The sequence below is a fragment of the Symphalangus syndactylus genome, chromosome 10 (genome assembly GCF_028878055.3).
Source record: "Symphalangus syndactylus isolate Jambi chromosome 10, NHGRI_mSymSyn1-v2.1_pri, whole genome shotgun sequence".
Lineage (NCBI taxonomy): Eukaryota > Metazoa > Chordata > Mammalia > Primates > Hylobatidae > Symphalangus > Symphalangus syndactylus.
In genome coordinates, this window is record NC_072432.2 from 35,952,015 (window position 1) to 35,975,278 (window position 23,264).

A 23,264-nucleotide genomic window follows, 5' to 3' on the forward strand; every position below is an offset into this window, starting at 1 on the left:
ACCTCGTGATCTGCCCGCCTAGGTCTCCCAAAGTGCTAGGATTACAGGCGTGAGCCACCGCGCCCGGCCCCTGCAGTTATATATGTCTTAATATGGACCCTGCAATAGTCTGTATGGTCCATGAGGCAAAGGACTGGGTTTACCTGGAAAGCCTCCGCTATGCCCATAACTAGCATAATGTCTGACATTTAGGCGATATTCAAGAAATATTTGTTGAATGAATGAAATGCTTGATAAATAACTTCAACCTTTTTTTTTTTTTTTTTTTTTTTGAGACGGAGTCTGGCTGTCGCCCAGGCTGGAGGGCGGTGGTGCAATCTCGGCTCACTGCAGGCTCCGCCCCCCGGGGTTCACGCCATTCTCCTGCCTCAGCCTCCCGCGTAGCTGGGACTACAGGCGCCCGCTACCTCGCTTGGCTAATTTTTTGTATTTTTAGTAGAGACTGGGTTTCACTGTGTTAGCCAGGATAGTCTCGATCTCCTGACCTCGTGATCCGCCCGCCTCGGCCTCCCAAAGTGCTGGGATTACAGGCGTGAGCCACCGCGCCCGGCCGAACTTCAACCTTTTTAACTGATAAATTTTTAATGATTAATTTTAAACCAAAATAACCTTCTAAATTAATATTCCTTTCCCTCCTCCTCATCCTCTAAAAGGACACATGAACTCTCTATTCTGCTGGTTTAAGCAGATGATCTAGGCATCAACCTAGATGCATGATTTAATTTAATTTAAGCTAAACCAGCAATTCCGTTTTTTGTTGCCGGCAATGAATTTAAAAAAAAAATTAACCGAAAGATAAGGCCTGAGAAGCACCCATTGTCTTCAGCAATAGGGAGGCTCCAGTGACCTATAGAATAATTTCAAGGAAGTGGTGGGAATAGAAGCCAGACCACAATGGGCTGAGGAATGACTGAGAGGTGAGGAAATGGAATAGGTATTCATGCATTTCCATGGGTCCAATTACATACATAAAAAACATAAAAGTAATAGTACATTAAAATTTAACCCATGGGTCATCTAAATAGAAGGAAATAAAGTTTTCATTACTTTTAGTTTATGAACTTTCCAGGAATTTTTTTCCTCTCATTTAGCCTGGGATTTTCTCCGTAGGCCATTACTATATTCTTTAGGGCAACTTAGAAACACTGATATCAGGATTAGTTTATTGGTAGCATCAGGGTCACATTGAGCTGATTCTAGGAAAGTTTCATAGAATGAGAAGAAAAACTTATGGCTGGAATATTTGCCTCCTCAGAGGTCCTGGTAGATGATTCCCAGGTTATTGATTTATATTTCTCAGAATTATATTCAAACACAGTGTGCTAGTTTGAAATCTCCTTTCATTCACCTCCTTTCCTTGATCTACAAAATTAGCAATTGTTTATAAGTTGGGTGTCTTACATGTCCAAGGACTTATTAGGGGTTGAAGAAGATATAAAAAGGAAGAAGTCCATCCTCTGTAGATTTTTATGATCTTATTGAAGAAATACTCATTTCATGAGAAGATAATAATACCTGGAAGCACACATTAAGTGCTAAACAAATAGATAACAGGGATGTCTGGAGTCTGGAGAAGGGGTGGGTATAGCAATATTAGGCAGAGAAGATGGATTCCAAATGGGCCTTTCAGGACAGACAGGAGTTGAGTAGTTTGAGAGATGTATCGTATTCTAGGCAGGGGTCATGGGAGATGCAAAGTCACAGTGAAGTTAAAATATAAGGCTGATTATAACTGTTTGGTTAGAATAGAGTATTCATCTATCCTTTTACGGCATGCTGAAGGGGGAAAGGAATATTAGAGACAGGCAAGTGAGGTTCTTAAGTGTTAGGACTTTAGACTCTTGGCATAAATGTGTACAATTTTTTTGAGACAGGGTGTCGCTGTGTCACCCAGGCTGGATTGCAGTAGCGTGATCATGACTCACTGCAGCCTTGACCTCCTGGGCTCAAGCAATCCTCCTGCTCAGGCTTCTGAGTAGCTGGGACTACTGGTGTGCACCATCATGCTTGGCTAATTTTTATTTATTTTTTTGTCATTCAAGCTGGTTTTAAACTCCTGGGCTCAAGTGATCCTCTTGCCTTGGTCTCTCAAAGTGCTAGGATTACAAGTGTGAGCCACCATGCTAGGCCAGAAATGTGTAATTTTGAAGGTTTTTCTTTTTGTTTTTTTGGTATGTGTGTGTGCAGGGGGTGCATTTTGGGCAGAAGAAGGACATGCTGATGGTTGATGCATCAGTAGAAACAACCTTGTGGAGTTGCAGGATGAGAAGGGTGAGAAGGGTATGGATACGGATGAGAAGGGTATTGGATACGATTAGGTTAGAAGCTCCTAGCTCCTTAGTGAAGTGGTACATAAGGGCTCTCTCTGTTGGTGTGTCATTCTTATCTGCTAGATTCTCAAACATTTTGGTCTCAGGACCCCCTTGTACTCTTAAAGATTATTGAGAATACCAAAGAGCCTTAGTATATGTGATTTATATTTATTAATACTTACCATTATAGAAATTAATGTTAAGAAAACTTGAAAATATTTAATTTATTAAACATAACAATAAAACCATTCCATGCTAATTTTATGTTTTTATTTTTTATTTTTTTGAGATGGAGTCTTGCTCTGTTGCCTAGGCTGGAATGCAGTGGTGCGATCTTGGCTCACTGCAAGCTCCACCTTCCGGGTTCACTCCATTCTCCCGCCTCAGCCTCCCGAGTAGCTGGGACTACAGGCGCCTGTCATGAGGCCTGGCTAATTTTTTGTATTTTTAGTAGAGACGGGGTTTCACCGTGTTAGCCAGGATGGTCTCCATCTCCTGACCTTGTGATCTGCCCGCCTCGGCCTCCCAAAGTGCTGGGATTACAGGTGTGAGCCACTGCACCCGGCCAAGATGCACTCATTTCTTGTGACATCTCTTCAGCCCTGAGTTGAAGAAGCAGCATGCCCTCCACACTTTATCTTCAGAAGGGCTGAGTGGGAGACCCTTGGTGCACAGCAAGGAAACAAAGGCTTTTGATCTTGGCAAAATGGGATAATGCCCATGGGATTCCCTGGCAGATGATGGGAAGTAGAGTGGCCTCTGCCCCCTGAAGACATGTCAGGGGTGGGAAGCCAAGAATCTAGACTGGGTGTCTGTGCTCTGACACTACACCAGGCTTTTAGGGGTCTAAAAGAACACCTTCTCTTTTCAAGAGAAGACCTTGAAAAGCTGAATATGGAATGGGGCAGGGCTGGGAAACTTGTCCGTCACCATGACAAAGACAGAAAATGCTGTAAACCTCTTTTAAAAAGATTGTTGTAGCTTTCAACATTCTTTCTTTTTCTTTAGTAAAATCTTTAAAGAATTCCAGCCTGCCTTTTGTTTAGGGGAACCTGGAAAAAGAGATTTTAAACAAACAAATCATGACTTTATTTTTCTTAAAAGAAACTGAAATACAAGTACCTTGTTAAAAACTTTGGCTGATATAAAGAAGCAGAAAGGAAAAAAAAAAAAAACCACGCATAATTTTACCACTCAGAGATAAACACTGCTAACATTTGGAGCACAGATTTATCCTTATTTATAGCAGCATTCTCTATATATTGTTTGATAATAATCTTTTTATCCCTAGCAGTGTATCAAAAAACAAGGCATCTTTCTCCTTTAAATTATATATTCAGGAAAAGCACTCTTCATCTTCTCTTCAAAAAGAGTTTTGAGAGTGAACGTAAGTGTGTGTGTATGTATGTGTATGCATGTGAGTGTGTGTGTACATGAGTGTGTATGTGAGAGTGTGTGTTGTGGGTGGCATCAGTGCCAGAGTGGCTTCAGTAAGAAGTGTAAGAAAACCTGAGGAAAAATGGAAAAATTAATCTTGGGGAAACAGAGTTGGGGTCACTTGACTGGGCACCTCTTAAACCTAGAGATTATTTTTAGAGTGTTCTTGGCTCAAACCTTAGAAAACTGTCTTTTATCTTGATAAAATAATAAAGAGTAAACTTTGAAGAGGACTTTAAAGAGGGAAAAACTTCAAGAGAAGGTGGAGAGGGTGATTCAGCGTGCGTATATATGTATACATATATGATATATACATATATATATATATATATATAAGGGAGATTTGGAAGTGAAACTTGAGTGCCTTGTAATTGAGGCAGTTTCATTATTACAGGAAGAACAAATCTGGAAGCAATTTCCTCAGTCACCCCTGCTTTGAATGTTCCTGCTGTGAGTGTGGAACATGTAAGTCACCAATTCCATTGTTCAGTGAGCCCTAAAAGGATAAATTAATGGGACTGTTCACTTGTTTCAAGGGTCAGAAGTGGCCTCCCAATTGTTAAATTCAAACTACCATTTTAAATTTATGTATTTCAATTGCTCTCTTGGGATCTTTGGCCAGTTGCCATATTCAAAACACTTTTAGGTATCCCAATGATTATTTAATGGGAAAGAAACCTCTGGAATCCTGGAATTCATATCTAGTTTAGTATTTATTAAGATGATTACTAATATTACTATGTGCCTGGCATGCAGTAATGCTTGGTAAATATGTGTTGAATGTATGAATGAGTAAATAAATGAATGAACCTCTCACTTGTCTTCACAGCATATTTGGAGCCAACTGCAAAAATGGTTTAAGTTCATAGCTGCAAACTAAACAAAATTATGAAAAAGCAAAAGAAATGAAGTGCAGAAAGTGAAGTTTACCTAAAATTCTCACCCTGGTGAGAAAAGTTGGCTGATGTTTGAGCTGTAGGATTTTTTTTTTTTTTTTCTTGAGACAGAGTCTCAGTCTGTCGCCAGGCTGGGTGTAGTGGCAAAATCTCAGCTCACTACAACCTCCTCCTCCTGGGTTCAAGCGATTCTCCTGCCTCAGCCTTCCGAGTAGCTGGGATTACAGGTGTGTGCCACCACACTCAGGTAATTTTTGTATTTTTAGTAGGGACAGTGTTTCACCATGTTGGCCAGGATGATCTTGATCTCTTGACCTCGTGATCTGCCTGCCTTGGCCTCCCAAAGTGCTGGGATTACAGGTGTGAACCACTGCGCATGGCTGGATTTTTTTTATTTGTATAAATGTAAGTACGAGGGCAGTTTTGTTACATGAATATATTGGGTAGTGGTGAAATCTGGGCTTTTAGTGTAGCCATCACCTGAATAATATATATTGTGTCCATTAAGTAATTTCTTATTGTAGGGTTATTTTTGAAGTCTGTCTCTGAGTGGGATCCTAAATATGGTTTAATAGTTACTTTAATTGTGTGTTTCAACTCACTATTAGGGGCAACAAAGTACATTCTCTGGCAGGGTCTCAATGATTCTTTCATTGAATCTTTCTCAGTGTTGGACCAAGACATAGCAGCCAGTATATTGGCTTACAAGTCAAAAGGCATGAGAAGACATATATCTGAATTCTGTCTTTAACACTTATACGTTGTTTCATCTTGTACCGTTAGAAATTTACCTTTCTAGACAGGATTTCTTCATCCGAATTTAACCTAAAATCTATTTGAGTAGTTGATTAAAAAGGTTATATGTGTTAAGCATATATTATGGCTTGCTACTTCTATAGTCCTTATATGCTTCCCAGAACTCTTATGATAAGTATTGTTTATAAAATTTATTCACCAACTAATTCCATACTCATTTGCATTACTGATCTCTCCATTAATTTTTTTGTGTATCATGTCTTATTTCCCCAAGAATCAGATGCATCAAAATAACAAACTTAGTGCATGTATGTCCTCCTCTAGGAAGCCTTCCCTGACCTCATTCCTTTAACCACATGGTATGTTGTGCATATTTTTATTTGCTTATCTGTTTTATATGTATCTCCTTTCTATGCTGAATGATGAGATTGTTGAAGATGGAAACCATATCTTATTCTCAACACCTACTAGAATACCTGACTCAGAGAAGGTGTGAGCACCCTGTTCAGTTAATGAATAAATGAATGAGAATGAAGGAGAAGTGGAATGGGCGTCTATAAGAGCAGAACAGATGAAGATTATAGGTGGATTCTTATTAAACCTCTTACTTGTTGCATCTCTTTAAAGAACAGGAGATCGCCATTTACTTGGGGTGGGGGAAGGATGGGTTTCGTGGCTTTCATCACAGCTGCATACATGGCAAATTTCAGAAAGTAGCTGTAGTTCTTACTGAATAACAACAGCTGTAGCAATCACTGGCAGGGCAGGGCAGGGCAGGGTAGAGGTGACTAAAATAAAAGAAGCTAGACAGAGCTCTTTCAGACTTGGATACTAACCCCAGTTCTGCTGCTGGCTTCCTCTGGGGCTTTGTAATGATATTTAAAGTTGATTGTCATTGAGTCTAAATGCATTACAATAATCTGTCTCTCCCTGCCTTTACCTCCACAGAGAGAATACAACCACACCTAGCACTGTCCTTATTGGGAATGTGAGCTACTCAGCCTCCCACAGAATCTCAATCTATTGCAAAACAAAATCTGAAACCATTTCTGGGGTGGCTTTTGAATGGGATGATATTTCATTTCTGGTGTGGTGTGAAGGCTTTGGTATAATGGTACAGGATCAGATGGTCTTACTGTATTGTATTATTTAATGGGTGCCACTTGATAAGACAACCAAGCAGAGAAAACAGCCTGTGTGTGGAGTACAGGAAGAAGTGGGGAAGGTTTCAAGAGTGGAAAGGCTTATCTTTTTGTTTTCCTATAGGTTATGATGTAGCATTCATTCACTAGCTTTTAAAAGTGACTTTTAAATAATTACTTTATGTATCCATCAGTACTCTTTTATTTGTAAGAGTGAAAAAAAAATCAACTTTAATTAGCTTAAGCTGAAAGGGAATTCATTGGCCCACATAACTTAAGAGTCAGGGTGCACATCAGCTTTAGGTACAGCTTATCCAGGGTATTGTGATGGTATTGAAAATCTGTCTTTCTCCACTTCTTAGTTCGCCTTCTTTCACATGGCGGCAGAAATGGCTTAAGATGTCCCCAGACTCACAGCAGGACTAGTGGAGAAAGAGTTTTTCAGTAGCACAGGTGAGTATAGGATCCAGACTGCTCCTATGCTTACCAAAATCACATGGAAGGGAGTTCCCATGGCAGTAAGGAGGTCTGTTACTAGATGATGGGACAAAAACCCAAGGGTTAAATGTCTTTCATCATTCCAGGAAGGCAAAAACCACAGACATCTACCAAATTTGACTGGCCTGGATTGTTTCTTATGTGTTGAGCTTAATTCACTAGGGCTTATATGCTGGCTCTTTTATGCTGGCTCTTTTTCTTGCTTTTGCACAAATTGTATATGTATTCCCAAGCCTTTGTTCTTCTTTTTATATGCTGATTCTCCTGATCAGCTCCACTACTCCCACTGAGCTATGACCTTTTTGCAGAAGAAGCCACATCCGTATCTCTGGTCTCTACCTTTCTCAGGGAAAGCTCACCAATCATTTGCATTTGGGGTCTTAGGAGCATTGCAACTTGAAATGTCTAAAACCAAAGTTGCCACCATCCTGCCAAATGGGCTTCTCTTCCTAGGTTCCCTAATCACAGTGTGGCAGAACTTTGTTCCTTAGTTCAGCTTAAACTGGGTTCTTCTTACACGACCAGAAAAAATTAGGCACACAGACACATTGAAGGGTGAGGCGAATGGAATTTATTGGACGAAAAGGAAAAAAGAAAAAAACAACCTCTCAGCAAAGTGAGCAGAGTTCCTGCTAACAGGCCCCCATCTCACAGATTGGTTCCAGGTCACAAATGCAGGAACTGAAGAGGGCAGGCTCTTCCCCCTTGCACGCAGGGGAACTTCCCATGGCTCCACCCTATTCTCCCACTGCTCAGGCAGGTAGAGATTCTCCGAGGACCCTCCCTTTTATCTGCCTCCTGCATCTATCAACAGCAGTAGCAGCATCCTCTTTCTACTGTCCCAGCATTCTATCGTCAACGTTGTTTTTGACTATTTCCTCTGCATATCATTTCTCTCTCATGTGAACTCTCATAGTTCTTTATTATTATGTTTTTCGTGAATTTATAATTTCCTGTCTGGTTTTATAGACCTTCATGTATCTAATTTATTTCTGCCACAGTTATTTAAGTTTGCTGATGGAAGGCAGTTTTACTTATTTATCTTTGTACTATTTCCTTCCTGGTTGTCATCCTTCAGCTTTCCCCACTTTCTACTTCTCCCATCAATATTATACCTAGACTTTTATGGTTTGATAAATATTTGTAGAATAAAGGAAGGAGTTAATGCAATCTGTAGTATAACTACATGGCTATACTTGATAGTGTTAAAAAACCAGCGCCTAACAGCAGTTGAAGTGGTAAAAACAGATTTCACTCAGGAAACATTGCAATAGGGGTATGTTAGAGTTCTCCAGAGAAACAAAACTATATATATATATATATATATATATATATATATATATATATGAGAGATTATGAGGAATGGGAATTGGCTCATGTGATTGTGGAGGCTGAGAAGTCCCAGGATCTGCTGTCTGCAGGCTACAGATTCGGAAAGCCAATGCTTTTAATTTTTATTTTTATTTTTTATTATACTTTAGGGTTTTAGGGTACATGTGCACAATGTGCAGGTTTGTTACATATGTATCCATGTGCCATGTTGATTTCCTGCACCCATTAACTCGTCATTTAGCATTAGGTGTATCTCCTGATGCTGTCCCTCCACCCTCCCCTCACCCCACAACAGTCCCCGGAGTGTGATGTTCCCCCTTCCTGTGTCCATGAGTTCTCATTGTTCAATTCCCACCTATGATTGAGAACATGCGCTGTTTGGTTTTTTGTCCTTGCGATAGTTTACTGAGAATGATGTTTTCCAGTTTCATCCATGTCCCTACAAAGGACACGAACTCATCATTTTTTATGGCTGCATAGTATTCCATGGTGTATATGTGCCACATTTTCTTAATCCAGTCTATTGTTGTTGGACATTTGGGTTGGTTCCAACTCTTTGCTATTGTGAATAGCGCTGCAATAAACATACGTGTGCATGTGTCTTTATAGCAGCATGATTTATAGTCCTTTGGGTATATACCCAGTAATGGGATGGCTGGGTCAAATGGTATTTCTAGTTCTAGATCCCTGAGGAATCGCCACACTGACTTCCACAATGGTTGAACTAGTTTACAGTCCCACCAACAGTGTAAAAGTGTTCCTATTTCTCCACATCCTCTCCAGCACCTGTTGTTTCCTGATTTTTTAATGATGGCCATTCTAACTGGTGTGAGATGGTATCTCACTGTGGTTTTGATTTGCATTTCTCTGATGGCCAGTGATGATGAGCATTTCTTCATGTGTTTTTTGGCTGCATAAATGTCTTCTTTTGAGAAGTGTCTGTTCATGTCCTTTGCCCACTTTTTGATGGGGTTGTTTGTTTTTTTCTTGTAAATTTGTTGGAGTTCATTGTAGATTCTGGATATTAGCCCTTTGTCAGATGAGTAGGTTGCAAAAATTTTCTCCCATTCTGTAGGTTGCCTGTTCACTCTGATGGTAGTTTCTTTTGCTGTGCAGAAGCTCTTTAGTTTAATTAGATCCCATTTGTCAATTTTGCCTTTTGTTGCCATTGCTTTTGGTGTTTTAGACATGAAGTCCTTGCCCACGCCTATGTCCTGAATGGTATTGCCTAGGTTTTCTTGTAGGATTTTAATGGTTTTAGGTCTAACATATAAGTCTTTAATCCATCTTGAATTAATTTTTGTATAAGGTGTAAGGAAGGGATCCAGTTTCAGCTTTCTACATATGGCTAGCCAGTTTTCCCAGCCCCATTTATTAAATAGGGAATCCTTTCCCCATTTCTTGTTTTTGTCAGGTTTGTCAAAGATCAGATAGTTGTAGATATGCAGCATCATTTCTGAGGGCTCTGTTCTGTTCCATTGATCTATGTCTCTGTTGTGGTACCAGTACCATGCTGTTTTGGTTACTGTAGCCTTGTAGTATAGTTTAAAGTCAGGTAGCGTGATGCCTCCAGCTTTGTTCTTTTGGCTTAGGATTGACTTGGCGATGCAGGCTCTTTTTTGGTTCCATATGAACTTTAAAATAGTTTTTTCCAATTCTGTGAAGAAAGTCATTGGTAGCTTGATGGGGATGGCATTGAATCTATAAATTACCTTGGGCAGTATGGCCATTTTCACGATATTGATTCTTACAACCCATGAGCATGGAATGTTCTTCCATTTGTTTGTATCATCTTTTATTTCATTGAGCAGTGGTTTGTAGTTCTCCTTGAAGAGGTCCTTCACATCCCTTGTAATTTGGATTCCTAGGTATTTTATTTTCTTTGAAGCAATTGTGAATGGGAGTTCACTCATGATTTGGCTCTCTGTTTGTCTGTTATTGGTGTACAAGAATGCTTGTGATTTTTGTACATTAATTTTGTATCCTGAGACTTTGCTGAAGTTGCTAATCAGCTTAAGGAGGTTTTGGGCTGAGACAATGGGGTTTTCTAGATATACAATCATGTCATCTGCAAACAGGGACAATTTGACTTCCTCTTTTCCTAATTGAATACCCTTTATTTCCTTCTCCTGCCTGATTGCTCTGGCCAGAACTTCCAGCACTATGTTGAATAGGAGCGGTGAGAGAGGGCCTCCCTGTCTTGTGCCAGTTTTCAGAGGGAATGCTTCCAGTTTTTGCCCATTCAGTATGATATTGGCTGTGGGTTTGTCATAGATAGCTCTTATGATTTTGAGATACGTCCCATCAATACCCCAATGCTTTAATTTAGCCTAAGCCTGAAAGCCCGAGAACCGGAGGAGCCAGTGGTGTAAACTCTAGAGGGAGGGTTGGAGAAAATGAAATCAAATGACCCAGTTCAAGCAGTGAGGAAGGAAAAAAGTGACAAATTCCTTCCTCTGCCTTTTATTCTGTTCAGACCTTCAATGGGTTGGACTCACACTGGGGAGGGCAATCTACTTCACGGAGTCCACCGATTCAAATGGTAATCTCATCTGGAACCACCCTCGCAGACACCTAAGAAATAATGTTTAACACCATAGAAATAATGTTTAATTTGGGAAGCCAGTGGCCAGTCAAATTGACACAAAATTAATGATCACAAGGGGAAAAGAGACCTCAGTACGGAACTTGGCTCAACTCCAAATACAACATGGACAAGTAGGGATTTACAGCCAAGGAGGAGCCAGGGGTAGGAGTGGGGAGGGAGTCAGTGAATGGAAAATTACTAAGAGGAAACATTAAGGGTAGGGGGGATTTTGGTTAAACAGACCTAACAGGATTCTTGCTGAAGGCAGGACCAGGGTGATCAGACATGGAGGGTGAGGGAACTCTCTTTAAACTGAGTTAGAAAGTTTCTTGCTAACACCGGGTGTTGCAGGTCCTGTAAGGATGGATGCTAGGGTCGAGGCTTGGGCTCAGAGGAGCCTGACTGCAGTTTAGTCAAGGAGAGAATCTTTGTCAGTATTGAAGCTTTCAGATCTTGCCACTCTTCAGCATTTATTATAACCAGATCTCAGTTGTGTAAAATGCTAAGGAAGGAACTTGCCCTAATTCCTTGAGCTTCCTTCATCCTCTCCCTGATCCAGCCCCCTACTTTCCCATAAGGACATGTTTAGGAAAGAGGCAGAAAAACTTCTGACTCATAAAAACTGGTGAGGAAGAAGGAAGAGCAGAAGCGGAAGCCAAAATGCACAGAACTATTTGCTGAAACGGTTTTGAGCATACTTTGCGGTCTCTTTTGTAATACATACCTAGTCCCTACCTATAATGCTTCCTTACTTTGGTGTTTCACACATATAAGTCCCATTTGAGGTCACCCTAATGTGGCAAGAGACCAGTGAATAGGAGCTTAACTTCAAACTTAGAGTCTTTATGAAAAATGTCAACCCGCTGAACACGAGGACATCTGAAACCTTAAAAGGCCACAGAAAACATCAGGGCAGCATGCTTGAGAACAGCAGTGTCATAGATACAAACATGAAAAGAAGTAAAGCTGTCATAAATGTGAAGGAGCTGGCGAAAGCACATGGAGTTTTATTAAGGCACATAGCATTCCGTACAATCATCCTGAATTGTTTTCTGAGGAGCACTTGATGATCCTACCCTTTCCGTAATTTGTTTGTTCATTGTTTTGGAGGTGGAAGGGTGTGCTTGTGAGGGTGTTTGAGCCTCCTTGTCCATGGTGTAACCGGTTGGTTTTGTTGCCCTCACCCTTCAGGCGCTGGACTCTCATCCTGTTTGTTCCCGCTCTGGGAGGCACCACCCTTTCTAAGACAACTGCTTTCTTTTGTTTCGGGTTCAACTTTGTTAAGTCAAAGTATAATAAATATCAAGATTGTTTGAAGCCAGAAACAGGCCACTGTCCAAAATTGTGTTCATTCCACTGCTGGTAGATAGCTATTTTAAATAAGTCAGGCTTGCCGTTAATTCAGTTCTGCTGCACTGTTAGTATTCTGTTCTCATTCTCTTATCACGAGGTGAGCTTTGAGTTTTATCATCTCCTCATCTCTGTGTTCTTTGTGTTGATTGGATAGTTGCCACTCTCCATGACTACCGTGACTATCCCTGACCACCTGTCCAGCTAAAATTTCAACATAAATGCTGCACTGCTAAGCTATCTGATGGTATTAATTATATATTTATTTGACTGCACTGTTTCTTTTTTTCTAATTGTATGTAGGAGGGTGTCTTTAATGATGTACAGTGGGCAATTCTGACATCCTTAAGGGTTGTGGCATTCAAGCTCGTGACTGCCATTCACAGCAAGAAATACATTTTACATCATGATCCAGTATACATGTTCATGTTATATATGATGTGTAACTAAAGTTTGGTTAAGCAACACTTACCCTATTATGTGTGATATAGTCTATAGTTTCTATTATTTTGTATTTTACTTCGTTAAAAAATGTGGACTGTGCCTTAGCAAGTGGACGTCCTGATTCAGGAATGGGTTACAATTTGGGTCTGAAAAAGAACTGCTTGGTGGAGCCAAGATGGCCGAATAGGAACAGCTCCGGTCTACAGCTCCCAGCATGAGCGGCACAGAAGATGGGTGATTTCTGCATTTCCGTTTGAGGTACCAGGTTCATCTCACTAGGGAGTGCCAAACAGTGAGTGCAGGACAGTTGGTGCAGTGCACTGTGTGCGAGCCGAAGCAGGGTGAGGCATTGCCTCACTCAGGAAGCACAAGGGGTCAGGGAGTTCCCTTTCCTAGTCAAAGAAAGGGGTAACAGACGGCACCTGGAAAATCGGGTCAGTCCCACCCTAATACTGCGCTTTTCCAATGGGCTTGGAAAACAGCACACCAGGAGATTGTGTCCCGCACCTGGCTCGGAGGGTCCTATGACCACGGAGTCTCACTGATTGCTAGCACAGCAGTCTGAGATCAAACTGCAAGGTGGCAGCGAGGCTGGGGGAGGGGTGCTGGCCATTGCCCAGGCTTGCTTAGGTAAACAAAGCAGCCAGGAAGCTGGAACTGGGTGGAGCCCACCACAGCTCAAGGAGGCCTGCCTGCCTCTGCAGGCTCCACCTCTGGGGGCAGGGCACAGACAAACAAAAATTCAGCAGGAACCTCTGCAGACTTAAATGTCCCTGTCTGACAGCTTTGAAGAGAGTAGTGGTTCTCCCAGCATGCAGCTGGAGATCTGAGAATGGACAGACTGCCTCCTAAAGTGGGTCCCTGACCCCTAAGCAGCCTAACTGGGAGGCACCCCCAAGTAGGGACAGACTGACACTTCACTCGGCCAGGTACTCCTCTGAGACAAAATTTCCAGAGGAACTATCAGACAGCTGAATTTGTGGTCTCACGAAAATCCATTGTTCTGCAGCCACTGCTGCTGACACTCAGCCAAACAGGGTCTGGAGTGGACCTCTAGTAAACTCCAACAGACCTGCAGCTGAGGGTCCTCTCTGGTAGAAGGAAAACTAACAAACAGAAAGGACATCCACACCAAAAACCCATCTGTACATCACCATCATCAAAGACCAAAAGTAGATAAAACAAAAAAGATGGGGAAAAAACAGAGCAGAAAAACTGGAAACTCTAAAAAGCAGAGCACCTCTCCTCCTCCAAAGGAACGCAGTTCCTCACCAGCAACGGAACAAAGCTGGATGGAGGATGACTTTGACGAGTTGAGAGAAGAAGGCTTCAGACGATCAAACTACTCTGAGCTACGGGAGGAAATTCAAAACAATAGCAAAGAAGTTAAAAACTTTGAAAAAAAAATTAGATGAATGGATAACTAGAATAACCAATGGAGAGAAGGACTTAAAGGAGCTGATGGAGCTGAAAGCCAAGTTTCAAGAACTATGTGAAGATTGCAGAAACCTCGGGAGCCCATGCGATCAACTGGAAGAAAGAGTATCAGTGATGGAAGATAAAATGAATGAAATGAAGCGAGAAGGGAAGTTTAGAGAAAAAAGAATAAAAAGAAATGAACAAAGCCTCCAAGAAATTTGGGACTATGTGAAAAGACCAAACCTATGTCTGATTGGTGTACCTGAAAATGACGGGGAGAATGGAACCAAGTTGTAAAACACTCTGGAAGATATTATCCAGGAGAACTTCCCCAATCTAGCAAGGCAGGCCAACATTCAGATTCAGGAAATACAGAGAACGCCACAAAGATACTCCTCGAGAAGAGCAACTCCAAGACACATAATTGTCAGATTCACCAAAGTTGAAATGAAGGAAAAAATGTTAAGGGCGGCCAGAGAGAAAGGTCGGATTACCCACAAAGGGAAGCCCATCAGACTAACAGCTGATCTCATGGCAGAAACTCTACAAGCCAGAAGAGAGTGGGGGCCGATATTCAACATTCTTAAAGAAAAGAATTTTCAACCCAGAATTTCATATCCAGCCAAACTAATCTTCATAAGTGAAGGAGAAATAAAATACTTTACAGACAAGCAAATGCTCAGTGATTTTGTCACCACCAGGCCTGCCCTAAAAGAGCTCCTGAAGGGAGCACTAAACATGGAAAGGAACAACCGGTACCAGCCCCTGCAAAAACATGCCAAATTGTAAAGACCATCGAGGCTAGGAAGAAACTGCATAAACTAACGAGCAAAATAACCAACTAACATCATAATGACAGGATCAAATTCACACATAAGAATATTAACCTTAAATGTAAATGGGCTAAATGCTCCAATTAAAATACACAGACTAGCTAACTGGATAAGGAGTTAAGATCCATCAGTGTGCTGTATTCAGGAAACCTATCTCACGTGCAGAGACACACATAGACTCAAAATAAAGGGATGGAGGAAGATCTATGAAGCAAATGGAAAACAAAAAAAGGCAGGGGTTGCAATCCTAGTCTCTGATAAAACAGACATTAAACCAACAAAGATCAAAAGAGACAAAGAAGGCCATTACATAATGGTAAAGGGATCAATTCAACAAGAAGAGCTAACTCTCCTAAATACATATGCACCCAACACAGGAGCGCCCAGATTCATAAAGCAAGTCCTGAGTGACCTACAAAGGGACTTAAACTCCCACACAATAATAATGGGAGATTTTAACACCCCACTGTCAACATTAGACAGATCAATGAGACAGAAGTTAACAAGGATATCCAGGAATTGAACTCAGCTCTGCACAAAGTGGACCTAATAGGCATCTACAGAACTCTCCACCCCAAATCAACAGAATGTACATTTTTTTCAGCACCACACCACACCTATTCCAAAATTGACCACATAGTTGGAAGTAAAGCTCTCCTCAGCAAATGTAAAAGAACAGAAATTATAACAAACTGTCTCTCAGACCACAGTGCAATCAAACTAGAACTCAGGATTAAGAAACTCACTCAAAACCACTCAACTACATGGAAACTGAACAACCTGCTCCTGAATGACTACTGGGTACATAACGAAATGAAGGCAGAAATAAAGATGTTCTTTGAAACCAATGAGAACAAAGACATAACATACCAGAATCTCTGGGACACATTCAAAGCAGTGTGTAGAGGGAAATTTATAGCACTAAATGCCCACAAGAGAAAGCAGGAAAGATCCAAAATTGACACCCTAACATCACAATTAAAAGAACTAGAAAAGCAAGAGCAAACACATTCAAAAGCTAGCAGAAGGCAAGAAATAACTAAAATCAGAGCAGTACTGAAGGAAATAGAGACACAAAAAACCCTTCAAAAAACTAATGAATCCAGGAGCTGGTTTTTTGAAAAGATCAACAAAATTGATAGACGGCTAGCAAGACTAATAAAGAAGAAAAGAGAGAAGAATCAAATAGATGCAATAAAAAATGAAAAAGGGGATATCACCACCGATCCCACAGAAATACAATCTACCATCAGAGAATAGTACAAACACCTCTACGCAAATAAACTAGAAAATCTAGAAGAAATGGATAAATTCCTCGACAAATACACCCTCCCAAGACTAAACCAGGAAGAAGTTGAATCTCTGAATAGACCAATAACAGGCTCTGAAATTGTGGCAATAATCAATAGCTTACCAACCAAAAGGAGCCCAGGACCTGATGGATTCACAGCCAAATTCTGCCAGAGGTACAAGGAGGAACTGGTACCATTCCTTCTGAAACTATTCCAATCCATAGAAAAAGAGGGAATCCTCCCTAACACATTTTATGAGGCCAGCATCGTCCTGATACCAAAGCCTGGCAGAGACATAACCAAAAAAGAGAATTTCAGACCAATATCCTTGATGAACATTGATGCAAAAATCCTCAATAAAATACTGGCAAACTGAATCCAGCAGCACATCAAAAAGCTTATACACCATGATCAAGTGGGCTTCATCCCTGGGATGCAAGGCTGGTTCAACATACACAAATCAATAAATGTAATCCAGCATATAAACAGAACCAAAGACAAAAACCATATGATTATCTCAATAGATGCAGAAAAGGCCTTTGACAAAATTCAACAACCCCTCATGCTAAAAACTCTCAATAAGGTATTGATAGGACGTATCTTGAAATAATAAGAGCTATCTATGACAAACCCACAGCCAATATCATACTGAATCGGCAAAAAGTGGAAGCATTCCCTCTGAAAACTGGCACAAGACAGGGATGCCCTCTCTCACCACTCCTATTCAACATAGTGTTGGAAGTTCTGGCCAGGGCAATCAGGCAGGAGAAGGAAATAAAGGATATTCAATTAGGAAAAGAGGAAGTCAAATTGTCCCTGTTTGCAGATGACATGATTGTATATCTAGAAAACCCCATTGTCTCAGCCCAAAATCTCCTTAAGCTGATTAGCAACTTCAGCAAAGTCTCAGGATACAAAATCAATGTACAGAAATCACAAGCATTCTTGTACACCAATCACAGACAAACAGAGAGCCAAATCATGAGTGAACTCCCATTCACAATTGCTTCAAAGAAAATAAAATACCTAGGAATCCAACTTACAAGGGATGTGAAGGACCTCTTCAAGGAGAACTACAAACCACTGCTCAATGAAATAAAAGAGGATACAAACAAATGGAAGAACATTCCATGCTGATGGGTTGTAAGAATCAATATCGTGAAAATGGCCATACTGCCCAAGGTAATTTATAGATTCAATGCCATCCCCATCAAGCTACCAATGACTTTCTTCACAGAATTGGAAAAAACTACTTTAAAGTTCATATGGAACCAAAAAAGAGCCTGCATCACCAAGTCAATCCTAAGCCAAAAGAACAAAGCTGGAGGCATCACGCTACCTGACTTCAAACTATACTACAAGGCTACAGTAACCAAAACAGCATAGTACTGGTACCACAGCAGAGACATAGATCAATGGAACAGAACAGAGCCCTCAGAAATAATGCCGCATATGTACAACTATCCGATTTTTGACAAACCTGACAAAAACAAGCAATGGGGAAAGGATTCCCTATTTAATAAATGGGGCTGGGAAAACTGGCTAGCCATATGTAGAAAGCTGAAACTGGATCCCTTCCTTACACCTTATACAAAAATTAATTCAAGATGGATAAAAGACTTACATGTTAGACCTAAAACTATAAAAACCCTAGAAGAAAGCCTAGTCAATACCATTCAGGACATAGGCGTGGGCAAGGACTTCATGTCTAAAACACCAAAAGCAATGGCAACAAAAGGCAAAATTGACAAATGGGATCTAATTAAACTAAAGAGCTTCTGCACAGCAAAAGAAACTACCATCAGAGTGAACAGGCAACCTACAGAATGGGAGAAAATTTTTGCAACCTACTCATCTGACAAAGGGCTAATATCCAGAATCTACAATGAACTCCAACAAATTTACAAGAAAAAAACAAACAACCCCATCAAAAAGTGGGCGAAGGACATGAACAGACACTTCTCAAAAGAAGACATTTATGCAGCCAAAAAAACACATGAAAAAATGCTCATCATCACTGGTCATCAGAGAAATACAAATCAAAACCACAATTAGATACCATCTCACACTAGTTAGAATGGCGATCATTAAAAAGTCAGGAAACAACAGGTGCTGGAGAGGATGTGGAGAAATAGGAACACTTTTACACGGTTGGTGGGACCATAAACTAGTTCAACCATCGTGGAAGTCAGTGTGGTGATTCCTCAGGGATCTAGAACTAGAAATACCATTTGACCCAGCCATCCCATTACTGGTTATATACCCAAAGGACTATAAATCATGCTGCTATAAAGACACATGCACACGTATGTTTGTTGTGGCACTATTCACAATAGCAAAGACTTGGAACCAACCCAAATGTCCAACAATGATAGACTGGATTAAGAAAATGTGGCACATATACACCATGGAATACTATGCACCCATAAAATGATGAGTTCATGTCCTTTGTAGGGACATGGATGAACCTGGAAAACATCATTCTCAGTAAACTATCGCAGGGACAAAAAACCAAACACCGCATTTCTCACTCATAGGTGGGAACTGAGCAATGAGAACTCATGGACACAGGAAGGGGAATATCACACTCCGGGGACTGTTGTAGGTTGGGGGGAGGGGGAAGGGGGGAGGGACAGCATTAGGAGATATACCTAATGCTAAATGACGAGTTAATGGGTGCAGCAAACCAACACGGCACATGGATACATATGTAACAAACCTGCACATTGTGCACATGTACCCTAAAACGTAAAGTATAATAATAAAACAAAAAACTTGTGCAGAATTAGACAGAAGAGTATAATAAATCTGTGTGAACTGATCACCTCCTTCAAAAAAAAAAAAAAAAAGAACTGCTTAACAGTCATCAGGTGTTAAGGAGTCTTAGAATGCTAATTCTGAAGAGTCTTTGGAGATTATCTACAGGCATCTTTCCTTTTTCCTCCTATTTTACAGTTGGAGGAATTTAAAGTCCAAGTAGGCTAAGTCTTCCTTGCAGGGAAACAGTGGTGCTCTCTGTGTGTGCTATCATGTGCCATCACACCTATTTATTCTTGGAAGCACACAGTGTCCAGTTGAACCACAAGGGCTGTCTACTTTTTGAGTCTAGCAATTATGCTTCTGGATTCCTTCCTGGTGATGAATAAACTGCATACTTTCCCTTCCCCAATTAAATCTTGAGGTATTTTCTCCCTCCATTAGTTTATTATACATCATTCTGAGGTAAAGGGAAGACTGTTAACAGGGCATTGGGTGTGGTGTATCCTCTTCTATGGATGGCACGCAGCTATCATTAATCATAAACTCAAGAGAGTGGGTTGAATAAGGAACAATTTTAGGTACATACTTAGACATTAGAAATATCTAAATATGCATTTTCTGTAAGGTAGTTGTAATCTTAGCTTTGGACAACTGCATAGATATTGATGTATTTGATTATTTGATGTTTTTTCATTTTTCTTTTATAAACAGTAGTGATCTCCTTGTATCAAAATACAACATTTTAAATTTCATTGTTTCTGTCGTAAAGGGAATTACAGCATCTTATGGTCAAACAATTAACATCAACTTTTGAGTTATTGATACCATTCATAGTGTATTAGTCAGCTCAGGCTGCCATAACAAAATACCAAAGCCTAGGTGGCTTAAGCAACAGAAATTTATTTTCTCATAGTTGGAGACTTGAAGTCCAGACCAAGGTGCCAGAATGGTTGCTGTCTGTGAGGGCTCTCTCCTTGGGTCACAGAGAGCATTTTCTCGCTTCCTCATATAGCAGAGAAAGAGCAAGTGAGCAGGCTCTTTGATGCCTCTTTTTATAAGTGCACTAATCCCACTGGACCAGGGCCCCAACTTCATGAACTCATCTAAACTTAATTACCTCTCAAAGGCCCCATCTCCAAATACTATCGCACTGGGGATTAGGGCTTCAACATGTGAATCTGGGGAGACATAATTCAGATCATAGTACACAGCTAAGGTCGTATTGGGGTTTAAGCATTGGCTGAAGCATGCAAATAACTTGCCTAAATTACGTTTATTAAAGACAGACTCTTCCGTTTGAGTGAATGGATGTTTTTCACACTATAATTCATATGACATTCATTAGCATTTATTTTATATTTTTCTTAATAATGCAAGTACTGTATATGGAAGAGAGCTTACAGTTAAAATGTGAGAACAACATTATACCTTTAAAAATTATTTTTGCAGTTTTTTTCCTAATGTAGCTTCTAGTCCTCGTTAATAGTTAATGAATTTCTAAACAGCCTAGCACTATTTTCAAAACTTAATATAATATAGAAAAGCTACCCAACATCATTGAGAATAATGCATATTTTAACGAAAAACAGTTTGTGCAAAAGACATATTTTAAAACAACTTTTTATATTTATATTTATTGCAGTGTAGAGAAGAGAGGAATTTCTTAGCACGAAACTGTAGGGAGCCAGGTATTTGTCTACAAGAAATGCTATAGAGGGCCATGCCAGTGACACACACAAAATATCCATTCAAACTGAAGAAAAGTAAACTAAGAGGGGGTACTGACAATAAAAATTTGTTTTAAAACCCTTTGTTTGAATGGTGTTGGTGCACCCCTATTTTAAATAAAGTCCTTGGATATGCCCAAACCAATTTTTATCTTTTTTCTGCTGTAGGAAGGCTGTTGATTAAGAAGGGATTTTTTTTTTCTATTTTTCTTGTTTCTAGGTTTAAGCCGGTGTGGGCTGTTTTACAACTTTAGGGGCCTTTCAATTTCTGTGGTGGGCTTTTGTATAAAGAGTGCTGTGCATCTAGATGAAATAGTCTGTGTCTCTTTATGGCATCTTTGCTTATGTGCTTTTACACATTATTAACACATTTTTGTTTGTTTGTTCTATTTCAGTGTTTAACTGCTGAAGAGATCTTTTCCCTTCATGGCTTTTCAAATGCTACCCAAATAACCAGCTCCAAATTCTCTGTCATCTGTCCAGCAGTCTTACAGCAATTGAACTTTCACCCATGTGAGGATCGGCCCAAGCACAAAACAAGACCAAGTCATTCAGAAGGTATATTGGAAGCATTTTTTCTCTTTTATTTGAAAAGTCTATGAACCATTGTGAAATGAAGTTAATATGCCTCTTTTTCTGCTTTCTTGCTTTTAATTAATCTACATAGAACTTCTTAGAATAATACTTATATTCTGAAAGTATTTAGAATAAGAATTATAACTCATTTAGGCTTCGTAAGTTATGCTCTTCTCTTTGTTGAATCAAAATTACATTTAGTACACTTAAAAACTTTATAAAATCCAGTTCTTGATTTTAAACTATATATTTTATGCTGTGCATATTGGATTTGCATTTTATTTGGCTTATAAATGATCATTTCATTTCCATTATCTTTTGCTTACCATATTATTTTAAGGCTTGTCAGTTTATCTGCAGTTACCAATGAAGAGATAAGAGAACTAGCATGCTTCTAGATTAAATTTTCAGGGACTAAATTATTAGTTTTAATTTTCATAGGTGAAAGAAAATACCAGAGACTATTTAAGTGACTATAATGGTATTGCCATGAATATGGTACTTTAAAGGTATGATCTGATGCAAAGAAATTTTAAACCATAATAAAATATATGTATGCTTAATATACAGCTCACATGCTTAAATGTGTAGAAGAGTAACTTTCACCAATGAGATAAACCAATTGTTCAGGGAGTCTGTTTGAAAATTATGTTGGAATTTTTAATTTTCATTCATTTGTTCATTAAGCAAATATTTATTGAACGACATACCAAGCATTGTTCTGTGCACTAAGGAGTCAATAGTAAACAAGAAGAAAAATTATCTGTCTTATTAGGGCTTACAGTGTATTGGAGAAGAGAGATAATAAACATTTAAACAAACAAGCAAATAAACAACATAGTTTCAGAGTGAAAGGTGCTATGAAGAAAATAAAATATTAGTAGGTGAGGGATAGAAGGTGATGGTGGGTGAGTGTCATCTTAGATAGATCAAGGAAGCCCTCTCTGATGAGGTATCATCTGAGCAGAAGGAGAGGGCCACAGCAAGGTCTTCTCTAGGGAAGAGCATTCTTAATTGAGGGCACAGCCAACATGGCTTGGCAATGAGCTTGGCATGAGTGAGGAGCAGCAAGAGGCTCCTATGTGTCTGGAGCCTAGTGAGTTGGTGGGGAAGGTAGAAGGATATATGTCCTGGCGGGAGATGGAGGCCAGGTGAGGAAGCCTTGTGGGAGGTGGTAAATTGATTGGGTTTTATTCCGAATGTAGTGTGAAGTCACTGTACCATTCTGAACAGGAGAGTGCTGTGATCTCATTCAAATCTGTAAAAGAGCATTCTACCTGCCTTCAATCTGAAGAACAGATTGTAATGGGGCAAGAGTAGAAGCAGGGTGATTGGTCAGGAAGCGATTGCCAGGAGCTGATGCTCAGGATGATGGGGACTTGGACTAAGGTGGGGGAAGTAGAAGTGGGGAGAAGCAGTAGATTAGGGATAAGTCCTGGAGATCATGCTAAATGGTTTGCCCTGGATTGATTGTGGGAGAGGGAACAATGAGTCAAGGCTTGAGCCAGAGAAACCGGAGAGATCGTTATACCATTTCCCGGGATGGAGAAGACTGGGAATAGCTGTTTATTGTAGAGGAAGGGAGTGGTGAGGATAAAGAGTATAATTTTTGGCATGGTTGCTTTGAGACATTGACATACACAGGTAGACAGGGAGGTCCGGTAGGCAAAGGCACACAGACATTTGGAGAGGAGATTGCTTTCAGAGGAGAGGTCAAGACTGGGGATTTGCCAGTCTAGAGATGATATTTAAAGACACTGGGGCTAGGCACGGTGACTCATTCCTGTAATCCCAGCACTTTGGGAGACCAAGGTGGAGGACTGCTTGAGGCCAGGAGTTCAAGACCAACCTGGGAAACATAGTGACACCCCATCACAACAAAAATTAAAAGAATTAGCTGGGC

The 23,264-nt window shown here is 40.2% G+C and overlaps 1 protein-coding gene across 2 annotated transcripts in view; it reads left to right on the forward strand.

The window, feature by feature from the left end:
* Window positions 1-23,264, forward strand: part of SLC39A8 (solute carrier family 39 member 8) — a 90,784-nt gene that overhangs the window by 16,590 nt on the left and 50,930 nt on the right. For both annotated transcript variants that reach the window (XM_063611159.1, XM_055296900.2), the window contains exon 2: window positions 21,181-21,343. In XM_063611159.1, the coding sequence (XP_063467229.1) occupies window positions 21,181-21,343 (163 nt within the window). The remainder of the gene's footprint in view (window positions 1-21,180; window positions 21,344-23,264) is intronic.